This window comes from Pseudopipra pipra, chromosome Z (assembly GCF_036250125.1).
Source record: "Pseudopipra pipra isolate bDixPip1 chromosome Z, bDixPip1.hap1, whole genome shotgun sequence".
Classification (NCBI taxonomy): Eukaryota; Metazoa; Chordata; class Aves; order Passeriformes; family Pipridae; genus Pseudopipra; species Pseudopipra pipra.
Window position 1 is genome coordinate 44,620,290 of NC_087581.1, and position 14,421 is coordinate 44,634,710.

Sequence of the window (14,421 nt, forward strand, 5' to 3'; positions counted from 1 at the left end):
CCTTAGATCTAGAAAGGAACTTCAGGACAGAACAAAATGTGACCTCTACTTTGAATATGCTCAAAAGCACTTCTCTGTGGAGTGTGATAGAGCCAGTTTTTGTTTGGTGATCTGACAGATTTAAAGTAAGAACATAAAGCCACTCCGCACCCCAAATGAATGCCCTGGAGACCAGCTTGTACAGCTGGACTGTCTCTACATCAATGGAAATTTAATTATCTGCAGAAAAACTTAAAAAAACCCAAACAAACAACAAACAACCAAAGCAGCTGTATGTGGACAAAGAAGGGAAAAGAGACATTTTCACTCCTCTTTTTCAAAACTATCAGGAATATCCCCTGTCCTGTTCTTCCTTATTTTAGACTGCAATGACAGGCAGGGAAGGGGAGTTACTGACAAATTGGTTGTAATATCATTTTAAGAAAAACAGTATAAATGACAGGACTAATTTTCAGATATATAACTCAGCAAACAAACATTTTTTTCACATCTGCTAATCCCAACAACTGTTTTAAGTAGGTGGTGTAAAGGACTATAATTTCCTTTCAATTTGAGTAGCAAAGTTATTTTCATTTCACACTGCAATGCAAGGATTAAATATATCTGAAAAATTTGTGCTTTTTTTCAAGTGTTGTAACTAGTGACAGTGTTTCATAACACAGGAGAATTTTTCCTCTTACAGTGAATATATGAGCCACAATCTGGAGGAGAAGAAAGGTCAGTTTAACTATTTTTAATTGCTATATTAATCAAGTTATCATATTTAGAAAAAATAAAGATTAGTTGTAAAGGAATAGTAAGTCTGTAATATGAAGACCAGAAAGCAAGGAGACTGAGAAAAAAAATACTGTTTAATATTTAGAATATGCCTACCCTGTACAGGAGTATGTACAGAAATAACAACAATTTCCAGGCCTTTTTAACTGAGGTACCAAAAGCAGACTGGTTTTGCTGGCTGTTAGCAAAAAGCAGCAGGATTTGTGAGCTTAGGAAGAGCACTACACCAATGCAGCTATAACACTTGTGAAATTCTGCCTTGTTTGGTGCCATGGATTACACAGATGCAGCTTTGTATGTATCTTCCTGTGGGTTAAAATCCACCTAAATTCCAGTTGAGCCTAGTGTTTGCTCTAGGATAGGTGGCTCTGAAGGCCCACACCTTGGCAATAAACACCAGAGGGATGGAAGTCGGTGCAATTATGAAGTATTAATTTAGGCTTCGGGAGAGGCTGAAGGACTTGTGGTTTTATCAAAATAAGGAACTTTTCCTTTTGAGATGTTAAATATTGTAATCGTAGTACACCCCAAAACCTCCAGACTTACCTGAAAGCACAGAAAACCTCCAGTCTTACCCATGGTTTCAAGGGATGAACAATACTTGCTTTGTCAATCTATGCTCTGGACTTCCTGCTGGGAAGTTCAGCTGTGCTAAAGTGGTCAGGCTTATCACAACACACAAGAAAAGAAGCTATGAAATCTGGAAGCTGTCTTCTAGAAAGTGGTTTTGAAAATAACAACAACAACAACAACAATAATAATAATGTAGATTTGATAGTTTTCCCTTATATAGCGTAGAAAAGGAACTTCTATGGGAACCGAAATGCACACAAAAGTTGTTGGGCAACTCCCAGTACGTGACACAAAAGGCAGTAACAGAAATCCCGATGCACCACAGCCACAGAGCTGGCAATACCTTCATATTGGATGCCTCGGTTTCCAGTTTTGTCAGGTGATTTGAGTTATCCTCTAGCTCCTGCCGAAGGTTGGAGTTCTCCATCTTTAATGCCTCAACTTGCTTTAACAATTGATCATAGGAAGCTGCGGCCATCCTGGGCTGCCCTCAGCCCTTAAAAAGGTAAAAAGAAAATATAAAATTTAAACATTTTAGGAAAAAAACCCCACAACATTGCTCAAATGTATCTAACCATAACATTACCTCTCTCTTCGCTTTACTGCACAACTTTCTAAATATTTAATTTAAATTGATTACATCAAAGTACTAAGGCCTAGAACTAATGCCAGTTCAAGACTTTTTTCCAGTGTGCTTCCATCTGACACACATGATTAAGCAAATGAAAGAAGTTAATTATCAATTGCATTGGTTATTAGGGGAAGCCAGAATATACGAAAGAAAACTATTGCATCATGCAAAAGCATCCTTAGTACTTGCACTTCAGCATCAACACGGAGAAACTGCAGATAATAGATCATATATAGTAATTTTTGGATAGACAACAAGCATCATCAAACATAACTAAAAGATGCTGACTGCCTACTCATTTTATGAAGCGAATGATAGTCACAGATGTTCAAGATTCCTAGGAATAGCACGCAAAACTGAAGAGGATGCTGTATAAAAGGCAAGTGATAAATATTAGGCAATTTTAACAGAAAAAAACCACTACATCAAATAGAGTAAATATATAGATATTTTGTAAAAATATCCTCAAAGGCACAAGATTAGAACAAAATTTCTACACAAGAAGTGGTCATATGGCACAGTAGAATTTAAAGATAAAAGGTTATTCTTGATATCAAATATTTATATATGTAAACATATATATATATAAAATAAAATATATATTACCCAAAATAGTATGGGGATATATATATATATCCCCATATATATATATATAACTGTAATACAGTTGCAAAGCACCATTGCAATTACTCAACCACTACAAAGGAGAAAGAAACAAATACTCTTATTTAAATTATAAACTTCAAATTGTTTCCCACTTCCCAAACCACAAGCTATCACAGTTGTTCATCTAACAATGTAACTTAACTAAAACATGGCTAATAATGTTTGTAGCTCTTAACAGCTAATAATATCAATTTCTTATTCATCAACCATTCAAGAGAATAAAAGGAAGCCTAGGACACAAGTTACCCTTCCAATGTCATTGCAGTGATTTCCTAAGTAAGTGGCCTGTAACTCAGGAGAAAAAAAAAATAAAAAACTTATGAGGTAACACTCCCTTTCATCATTACTGCAGTATTTTGGAAAAGATGAAACAATTAAAAGCTCTTATTTAGCATTTTCTCTGTAGCCTCTCACTAAGCCTTTGACCCTGTTGCCTGTGTAAGTCCCTACATAATCAACTTTGCTCTTCCAGATGAAACTCAACTGACTTATCCAGCCTGCTAAAAAGCAGGTAAAAATATTCAAAAAGGCTCTAGTTCCTCAATACAAAGTTTGAAAATTGTGTTTAGTCTTTCTAAATTTAAACTCACTGAAATGGAAAGAAGAACGTATACCACTGAATGCAGGAACAATAACAAAAGCTATACTGCATTTGATATGACTAGTTTATTTCCCGTCCAAGAAGCAAGTCTTCATGCCCTAAGCACCTGTCACCATCAAAGACAGGAGAAGGAAGATGCCTGCCACTCATGGACTTGTGATTTCCAAGAATGAAAAAAAAAAAAAATCTGTAACAAATTTATTTTTCAAAATTTGGTCATGCTTTAGTGGAGACCTCATTTTTAGAGAGATAAAGGCAATCTGAAACAATTACTCTTTTAGTTGAATTCTGGGACTTTACCATAAGGTTGTTTCACCTAAAAGGTGGAAGCCTGTCAGGAAGAGTTGTAAAAAAACAAAAAAATCTGTAAGGGCAGACTGCTTCTGTTACATTTCATGTATTTTTTACTTAATAAGCAAGAGTTTCCATTATTATTAAGAAAACTAATAGCTGTAGTTCCCATTTCAGAACACACTGCCTGGACAATTCTGTACAAGCGCAAGGAAACGTAGACAGATGTAATTTCTGAATGCACGGAAACTTTTCTGCGTTAGTTGTCACAAAGTAGTACTGTATTGTAATATTGATAGAATGTGTTGGTTTTTTACTGAAGGAAATCACACATTTATTCATTTACATTTCATTTACAGAATCAAAACCATTCTGTTTCTAGATGGAGTATCTTCTTCTCCCATAATTGTAATTCATATTACTATGAAAGGACAGGTAATGCAAAAAAAAAATCCATTTTTTCCATTTGCCATCCACATTCAGGAATTCTCACTATCTGATTTGAGATTTAAAACAATTTGCCACATTAACAGGAAGTATACACACGAAGAAAATGGAGAAGGTAGATTAAGGGAGGAGCTACAGTAGGAAGACAGCAATTGCATAGCTCTGGTATTTTATATGCAAAGTAAGCTTATGTGCATTTAAGCTAAATGAGTAAGGATCCTGAAGGGGAGATTTGGTTTGGCTTTTCCGTCTCCTGACCTAAGTGTCTAAGCTTCCTTTATTCTCATAACATGAAAGCAGGGCATCATCACTAACAGATAGCATCCTGCCTCAGACTAGGAGTCACTTCCTGATTTATTCAAATGTCAAACTTTGTGGGTTTTTAGATAAAAAAAGAAATGAGTTAGCTGATTACCACAAGCCGAGTATTTTTTGCTAAACTAATGCCCAAATGAGAAATAAGTGACACTGTCACAGTTACAATGGAGATGAGCAGAAAAACTGTACACGGGTAAGGAGCAGATCAAAGACATCAAGATGACACAGGGCAGTGCTGAAAGTCAAACTGCTGTCAGTGAAGCTCCCCCAAAAACTACGCTGTGACAGGCATTTTTAAATGTTTTGTTATTGACTTTGGCACAAGAAGTAGCATCAAAACTTGCTCCCATGAATTCACAAGAGGTTGCACAAGGTCAGAGGACTACATGGATTTGATGAACTGAGAGATGAAGCAGTAGAAACAAGGCGGAATTAAACAGTGCAGCAACACCGGGTCACTCACATAGGAATCTTGTCACCTGAAGCAGTCAAGCCTCTCAGCCTAAAGGCTACCTGGGCACTGTCAGTACTGGCACAAGGAAAGCAAACATGATCCCCAGTTATCAAATCATTTTACAAGGACATGGGTAAGAAAAGTGAATTTAAGTGGGTGCAGAGAAAGACAAAAAGTGATCAGGGATGAGAGTCTCTCATCACGCCAAGTGATCAGGGATGACAGATTTGACAGGCAAACCTTGGCTGCCTTGGCACAACAAAGGCTGGACTGACACAGCTAAACTTTGTCATTAGGGAGGGGAAAACACTGAGGAGGGAGAAAAATATTTATGTTAAAACACAATACCAGCACAGACCAAATGGGTATAAATTGGTCATTTATCAACCTAGGCCGGCAGCGTCTATTAGAAATTGTAGTTCAGAAACATTCTTGCCAAGCACGTGACACAGGAAGGAACTTGACAGACTTGAATGGTTCAAGAAATCAAATCGTGTATTCCTAAACCTCAATACAGATGAACACTGTACTTATTTTCCTACCTCCAAGATATTTTTTTTTTCTCCTGAAATAATGAAATGCCAAAGTATTTCACAAAAGACACCATTACTTAATTTTAAAATGGGGGAAACCGACCAGCTTAGGCTTTCTGATGCTGAACACTGCAACACCTCTCAGGCGCGTGATCTGCAGAGTGAAATCAAAGGCTCCATTACACATAAGCTGTTCCATATATATTGAGATAAAGCCCTCAAAATTAAATCTGCCTCTCTTCTGAAAATAGATTTTTACCAATTGCCTCAACCTAAACACATCAAATCACAGTTCAGGTCCCAAAACAATCCTTGGATTTATGCTCCAAATTATCTTAGTACCAAAAAAAAAACCTACTTGCACAAATTTTTTAAACACAGAATGGTCAGCATCAATAGAAATTGACTGTATCACTGCACCCCCACTTGTACTTTTTCAGTGGTCAAATGACTTACCTTGGGGAAAGAGTTAAACTCTGGACCCTCTTGGCCAGACAAGGTTCCCAGTCAGGTATCACCTTGTTCAGAGCCAGTAACCAGCCCAAGGAAAAGCAAGGAACAGTTTAGCCGTGGCCCATTAGTCTGAAGCTGTACCTCATTCAACATCACTGGGGCCAGAGTCAGCTGAATAAAGAATAAATGACTCCTCTTCCCACTGAACAAAACCATGATGGCAGGGGAGAATTGAGGAGAAGGGAAGAGCTCTGGCCTGCAGAATCCATTTTACATTTTACATGGCCCAAGGGAAAATGTATCGCACCCAGGCCACAAAACCCACCCTTGTGAAATTCACTATTAGAGAATCCTAGAATCATAGAACCAGCTGGGTTGGAAGGGACCTCTGAGATCATCAAGTCCAACCCTTGATCCACTACCACTGTGGTTACTAGACCATGGCACTAAGTGCCACATCCAGTCTCATCTTAAAAATCTCCAGGGACGAAGAATCCGCCACTTCCCTGGGCAGCCCATTCCAACATCTGATCACCCTCTCTGTAAAGAAATTCTTTCTAATATCTAACCTAAACCTCCCTTGGCACAACTTGAGACCATGCCCTCTTATCCTACTGCTGGTTGTCTGGGAGAAGAGACCAATCCCCACCTGGCTACAACCTCTTTTCAGGGAGTTGTAGAGATTGATGAGGTCTCCCCTGAGCCTCCTCTTCTCCAGGCTGAACAACCCCAGCTCCCTCAGCCTCTCCTCAGAGGACTTGTGCTCGAGTTCCTTCAGCATCGTTGCTCTTTTCTGGACTTGCTCCAGGACCTCAATATCCTTCCTGAACTGAAGGGCCCAGAACTGGACACAGCACTCAAGGTGTGGCCTCTCCAGTGCTGAGTACAGGGGAAGAATCACTTCCTTGGACCTGTTGGCCACACTGTTCCTGATCCAGGCCAGGATGCCCTTGGCCTTCTTGGCCACCTGGGCACACTGCTGGCTCATGTTCAGCTTCCTGTTGATCCAAACTCCCAGGTCCCTTTCTGTCTGGCTGCTCTCCAGCCACTCTGTGCCCAGCCTGCATGGGGTTGTTGTGACCAAAGTGCAGGACCTGCCACTTGGCCTTGTTGAACCTCATCCTGTTGGAATCAGCCCAACTCTCCAGCTTGTCCAGGTCCCTCTGCAGAGCCCTCCTGCCTTCCAGCTGATTGACACTGCCCCCCAACTTGGTGTCATCTGCAAATTTGCTGATGGTGGACTCAATCCCCTCATCCAGATCATCAGTAAAGATATTAAACAGGACTGGGCCCAACACTGATCCCTGGGGACACCACTAGTGATTGGCCGCCAACTGGATGCAGCACCGTTCACCAGCACTCTCTGGGCTCAGCCATCAGCCAGTTCTTAACGCAGTAGAGAGTGCCCCTGTCCAAGCCATGGGCTGCAGCTTTTTCAGGAGAATGCTGTGGGAGACGGTGTCAAAGACTTGCTGAAGTCCAGGTAGACACATCCACAGCCTTCCCCTCATCCAGCAGGCAGGTCACCTGATCATAAAAGGAGGTCAGGTTGGTCAGACAGAACCTGCCCTTCCTAAACCTGTGCTGGCTGGGTCTGATCCCTTGTCCATCCTGTAGATGCTGTGTGATTGCACTTGGGATAATCTGCTCCATAACCTTGCCAGGCACTGAGGTCAGGCTGACAGGCCTGTAGTTTCCCGGGTCCTCCTTCCGTCCCTTTTTGTGGATTGGCATGACATTCGCCAACTTCCAGTCATCTGGGACCTCCCCAGTGAGCCAGGACTGTTGACAGATGATGGAGAGAGGCTTGGCAAGCTCTTCCTCCAGCTCCCTCATCACCCCAGGATGGATCCCATCTGGTCCCATAGACTTGTGGCGATCCAAGCAGCTCAGTAGGTCACTAATGGTTTCCTTCAGGATTACAGGGGGGCTGTTCAGATTCTTCTCTCTTTCTACAAGCTCCAGAAGCCAGCTGTCCTCAGGACAACCTGTCTTACTGTTGAAAACTGAGGTAAAGAACGTGTTAAACACCTCAGCCTTTTCCTCATCTTTGATAATTATGTTCCCGCCCATATCCAGTAAAGAATGGAGGTTTTCCTTGCCCCTCCTTATACTTCATTCAAGATCCCTTTTGCACTCTAACTGCATCATTTCTTCACAAAGTGGTCATAATTCAAAGGGAGGAATGGAGATAAACCATTTCTCTATATTTACTCCAAAAAATAAGCCTCTTAGAATACAAAAACTTTAAAATTCACTTCCCTCATTGTAACAGACCTAAAATCTTGCTGTCCTACTTCCCTGAGCCATATTTCTTATCATTAAGAAGCTTCTTCTCCACCTCCTATCAAAGTAAGGTGAAATTATGACAAGAAATTTCACGCTTTATTGAATCAGCACTTCGCATGAATATACATATCAAAGAAGAATTTCAAGCTGGATATAACTCTTTTATGCACTAAAATAAAAATTAATGAAAAGCATAAATTTATGCAAACATACTGTTAAGATTTAGATATGGATTTTTTTACATTAAGAAAACTGTAGCAGTAAGCACTGCCCAGACAGGAATTTACATGCAATCCTTTTGGCCTTAAATCCCAAGATAGGAAAAACCTCCAAGATTTTCTGAAAATTTACAATTTTTTATTGATCAGAGGCTTTTGCTTTGAAATCAGTAAACATACATACTCAATATGCCCTATAGAGGTTCTACTTAAGAACCTTGACAATTCATGATATATTAAACCTCCTTACAAAAATATTTCAGACTTCCTTTACTATTTTTTATCCATAAAATCTATCATCGTTATCATTGCATTTTACTGTCACCAGTAAGTACATGCGCTCCTGCTCTAACTTGAGATTTTTCATGTTATCTTCTTAATATAACAAATTGAAATAATTGTGTCCACGTTTTGCATATTTTGAATTTCTTTTTAATCTTTCTATTTAAATTTTGTGATCATTGTATCCAAATCTAAAGATTGATTTTATCTACAGTTAATGAATATCTAGGCTATAATTTAGCAAGGCTGGAAAGGATCTTCAATTCTGATTTCTTTCTACACCCACAAATTCTACACAGCTCTTCAGTGCTGAGCCCAGAATCTTGTCCTTGTTAACTCTTTACCATTCTGTCAATTTTTGCCATTCATTCCCATCTGACTAATGGGGAATTATTTCTTCAAGGACATATCACACTGAATTCAAGGAGAAAATACGCTGTCAGGAGATTTTTTTCCCATTAGCTTAAATACATATAAACCCAGATTTTTTTTAAGCACTTGATCAAGGGTCTGTGACTTGGAAGCGGTTATGGCTAACGGTGGGATGCCTGGGAGGGCTGCACTGCTGCCTGCCCGCAGCTGTCTGCCCCACCCATCTCCGCAAGGTTGCCACCCAGGGAAGAGGGGGAGGGCTCAGCTACTCGAGTGACAGCTGCTAAACCACTGCAGATTAGTGCCTGACTGCCAAAGTAATCTGAAATAGGTGTCAGTTTAAACTCACTGTGCCGGGCCATTAACCACAATGGATCAGCAACTGTTACACAGCTATTTCCAAAAGAGGGGGAAGGCTGAGAGATAGGGGCAAAAAATCTAGCACAGCTGTTCCAAGGTAAGCCAGCTCCACTGAATAACTTAAGCCTTGAGTCGACCATTTTCATACAGTTACCTTTACACTCGTGAGAATGAAGTGGGGGGGTTTCTTGCTGTTATTTTGAACATATCAAACCATGCCAATTTGCATTAATTCATTTTCTCTGTTGACTGAATCCTGTACTGGATTTTCCATTATTTCATTTGAAGCTTGCCTTCAGGTTAAATGCTTTTGTATGTAAATATCCTTCTGCTTGTCCTTTTTCAATTCTAGCAAAATATCAGCACACCAAGTGCTGTGTTTAAGAACTTATAAAAATGAGTATCACTGGGTCAGGGATTGCCTTATCCATTTCAGTTTGGGTATGCTTTCAAGGTTTGCCAATCTAAAAATGTTTACTCTTCACAGGCATTGTTTAATTCTCTGCTTTCCTACGCACTGAAAAATTCTCCACTGGACTCAAATAGTAAAAGAATCAAAAATTCCAGACAGAGTAGAAAAACTGTTTCTGCTTGCTCCAGCATCACACTGAACAACGGTGTTATTTCCACCATAAGTCACCATAAAGTGATAATTCTATCCTTTATTAAAATGGCCTTTTTTGCTAGCACATTTAACTCTCCTCTCCCCACCCAAATTTAAGAACAATCCCCAAAACTTCTAGCCAGAAGCAGCTATAAGGGAGGCCATTTTGTTTGGTTTTTCCCCATCTGGGCTATGTAGGCACACAAATATACCAAGCAGTCTGAAAAGTGCTGAATTGTTTTGAGTGTGATTAGAGAGAACTAAGAAAATACTCAGTACAGAATAAGAATTGCCCATGAGTGTAACAGCAGATCAGTTCCCATTCCCATTCATTCTGCATTATCACACTCAGGTCATCAGAGAGATGGAGGAAGGAGTATAAGACAACCATTACAGAAAACTGTTCTTCATCAGCTTATTTTAAGACACAAGGGCTCTGATATGAGAAAATTAATTGCTAATTATATAACACTACTCATTTTAATACATTTGAAAAAGCTGACATTGGGAAAAAATTGGTAACAAATTATACCAAATTACAATCTCTAGATTAGGTGCACTGTGAATTCCTGGGGTTTTCAACCATGTAAAAAAAAAAAAAAAAGCAATGGCCAGATGAAGAGCCATTACTATTATCCCCTATCCCAATGCAATGTGTGAAAGGGATAGCCCCTTTAACAGGAAACCACACAATTTTCTGTAAACCTCAGCTGCATCAAGAGGATTTTCTTCTTAGTTTTTCTATCCACTTCCACATGAAGGTCATCTTTGTGGACAGCAGACTAAAACACTGAAGTGTTACTATACCTGATCTTCCTAAATTCTTTCAAATGGGGATTGGGTAGAGAGGGGCTTTTTTTGTTTTGTTCTGTTTTTTCATAAACTAATTTATAACTTGGCAAGAGCTTTCAAGCCATCATTATATTCTGGGATACTTCCATAAGTTCAGTACTTGGCCTGTACTCACCAACCATGAACAGAAGCATCATCTATTTATCCTAAGTGATCCATGTTCCCCACATTCCTTAAAAGACCCAGAGGAGAAGGAATGAGAAGATCATGGTTTGAGCTCTTGTATGCCTCATTACAGGTCAAGTATGATAGAGGTCAAGTGTGCATTTGTGTGAGAAATAGAAATAATCCCACATTTAGAAGTTTACTAAAGAATGTTAACAATAAGAAAAAACATACCCATTAATACAAAAAGAGTAAAAATCAGGAAGTCATATATTTCAGGCTATGAACTGTCAAGTTCAGCTTTTATTACACTGTCAGGAAAATTCCTACTTTTTCCTTTATAATTCTGGGCTGGGATGTTCCTTAGCTGGTCAGTCATGCTGTATTCAGAATACAACTGTGAAAATTTGAAACATGATTTGCATTTAAATACTATATTGAACAGAAACCACTCCAGACATCATTTAAATCAGAACTTATATTGGATCGGGGATGATTCACAAGCCTGAACACTCATCCTTCAAGATGATCATCTCTGTTATTCATGGCTAATTGTGTATGCCCTCACTGCACATGACTTGCTCCTGTTTACTTTCATATTTCTCATAATCTTTTAAGGACTCAATTGTAGAAAGTTTAAGCTATTAAAAAGTCTGACACGGGTCTTTATTTTCCTGCTTTAACTGAAAACACAAATTAAACTCAAAACCATTTACATGAAATAAGTCAGCTTTAATTAAAAAAGTAAAAAATATTATTTTATAATAATGAAGAATTTCTCTATCTTGGGTGACCTATCAGGGTCATCTTCATGGTTTCCTTCAGCACTTTTAGGGGTCAGAAGACCATTTGTCCTGCATGAAATGCACCAGCATCTGATGACGTGGGTCCTACATGAATTTTGGAAAACCATTAGTGTAGACCTGGTCTTCACTGATAATAAGTTACAGCGTATCATCAGCAGTATAACCTGTTTTAAACAGGATTTCACTACACTGATGACAAAAGAGTTAATCATAGATCATCAACAGAAACATTTTACCAATTAAATTGAGATGCATATTGAAATCTAACATAAGAATTTAGAGACCAAAGGAACCAATTTTAGCCATATGCATTTCCAACTTATGCCGTATTATTCCATGCTGACATAAAAACAGTATACTATGATAATATCTACCAGAACATTCACCATAACCAAGTATTTTGTATAAGAGATGATGTTTAAGAAAGTCTGCACTCAAAAATAATTTAAAGCTTTATATTTTGAAGCGATCTTTTATTTAAGTTACCATTTTAAGAGTGTGACTACTGTTTCCTGCAGAAACTGCTCCACTGGTTACACAGAACAATGTTAAGACTCCTTTTTCAGACTTCAAAAGATACAGGAAGAAGCATCACCATAACAATCATCATAATCACTACTGTGCTTTTGTCACCCTCTTTCCCTTTAGAAAAAAAAGTGGTGAAAGCAGCTCTGCATCTAGTCGTTGTTCAACATTTAAGCAACTGTACAAACATTCAAAACGTTCAAGGAGAAATATCTAGTATCACCAATTTACCTTCTGAAACCAGTTATTCCAAATGATAAGTTCTTGAATGATGTTTTTAAAATTTAGTATCATCCAAAGCCTCTCTTACTGATAAACAGGAGATCTATGATTCTAAAAATAATGGTATATATAGAAAATGTTTTGAGGGGATGTTTAAACTCAGTCTTGTCTTCATCAAGCCTTTTTTTTTTTGTGCATCACTGTATTTAAAAGAACTGAGAGGGCGAAAAGAGTGTTTTACCAGTTACTTCGAGACTCCTTAAAAACATAGAAGAGTCTGCTTCCAGGAAATGGCTCTCAGTACATATGCTTACACGTATTTTCCAAGAACTGTAATTTTGACAAAATATTCATAAATCCATTATCTGTATCAGATAACAGAAAAAAAAAATAGCTAAACAGTAAGAAGAGAGTAGAAAAAACATTAAGAAGCAATTTCAACAGAACAAACAGCAAAGGGTGGAAGAAGTATTTAAAAACAGAAATAGATCTATATGATGCTATTCACCGAAATTTACTGAAAAACCTTCTCTGCAAACCAAGAAGCTGTATGTTTCTTGCTACGCCTTTAAAAGGCATTTTTCAGGGTATGATTCTCCAAATCAAGTCAAAACCGGGCCCCACTGGTCTCCTGAAGAAAATCCTATCAAAAGAAAAATGCCCCTTACAGCCAACGAACAAGGTCCTCCATGTGAGTCAACAGGAAGAATTTCATATCTTTGACCTAAACAATGAACAGGATGAGATAATCTGGCAGCATATGCGTTCCTCCAAAAATCGCCACACATTTTTTTTTTTTCTGAACGCAAGGAGCGTTCTGCCGGCAATGACCTAATTACTAGAATAAAAGCTGCGTATCTGACAAAGGGGAAGAAAGGACCCACAGCTTCATACATAATTTATCAAGATTTCCCACAGCATTCAGGTCGAGCCGCGGACCCCGAGGCCCCTTTGTCATGTTAAACAAACCCGCGAGAAGTCAGCGGATCCCCGGGCGCTGCCGCGGCCGCGCCGCCCGCCCACCCGCGCGGCCCCCGCGCTGCGGCATCGAACAAAGCCGGGCCGCGGTACCACCGCCGGGCAGCGCTCCCCGGGGGCACCTCCCGCCTCGTGACTCCGTCGCCGAGCCCTGCTCTCCTCCTTCTTCCTCCTCCCGCTCCCCGCTGGCCCCTGCGGGGCTTTGTGCCTCCGGCCGCTGCGCCGCGCTCGGTCCCGCCCGCCCGGCTCCCCGGCTGCGGCGCTCCCGCCGCGCCGCAGCCCTTTCTCGCACCCCGTTTTTTTGTTGTTTTGTTTTTTTCAACACGCAGAAGCCGCGTTACCCCCGCGCCCGCGCGCCGCACTCACCCCATGGCCACGGCCGCGGCTCCTCCATCCCCGCGCACCGCCCGCGCCCGGCCCGGCCCCGCCCGCGCCACCGGCTGCGCCAGCGCCGCGCGCACGGCGCGGCCCCGCCGGTCACGTGCGGCCGCACCGCCCCAGCCAATGGCGGCAGCGCCCGCCCCCGCCCCGCCCAACCCAGCCTAACCCAGCCCGGCCCAGCCTAACCCAGCCCGGCCCAGCCTAACCCAGCCCGGCCCAGCCTAACCCCGCCCGGCCCACCCTAACCCAACCCGGCCCAGCCTAACCCAACCCAGCCCGGCCCCCCGGTTCCGCATCCGAGCGCCGAGACACCAAACCCGCCCTGCGGGAAACCGGCTGGGGCGCCCGCACCGCCTGTCACTCACCCGGCCTGTCATTGATCCGCCCTCCGCAAAGCGCTCAAGGACTAAACGCCGTGTCACGCTGACACCTCCTGCGCTCACAAAAAGGGAAAACGCTTCTGTGTAAAAACGAAAATTCTGTGTGTGCTCGACTTCAAGCTACTGCAGTTCATCTAATTTTTCACTGCTTGTTAAAAAGTCAACAGTAAGGATACGCTTACTGTTGCGTTTTTAATAAGCAGTGTCTCAATTGCCCTTCAAGGGCAACTCAAACTTATCTGTAGTTCAGTAAAAAAACCTGTTTTCCTGTGCTTTTCAGGTATAAAACTGATCCTGCTACTG

General features: G+C 40.9%; 1 protein-coding gene across 3 annotated transcripts in view; it reads right to left on the reverse strand.

Moving 5' to 3' along the window:
• The window catches only part of APC (APC regulator of WNT signaling pathway), a 74,574-nt gene extending 60,449 nt beyond the window's left edge, over positions 1 to 14,125 (reverse strand). For 2 of the 3 annotated variants that reach the window (XM_064641643.1, XM_064641641.1), the window contains exons 1-2: positions 13,724 to 13,818; positions 1,694 to 1,846 (exon numbers count right to left, since the gene is read on the reverse strand). In XM_064641643.1, coding sequence (XP_064497713.1) covers positions 1,694 to 1,828 — 135 coding nt within the window. In that variant the 5' untranslated portion in view covers positions 1,829 to 1,846; positions 13,724 to 13,818. Of the gene's footprint in view, positions 1 to 1,693; positions 1,847 to 13,723; positions 13,819 to 14,103 lie in introns of those variants that run through there. The other variant, XM_064641642.1, reaches the window with a different exon arrangement.
• Between the last annotated feature and the right edge of the window lie 296 nt (positions 14,126 to 14,421).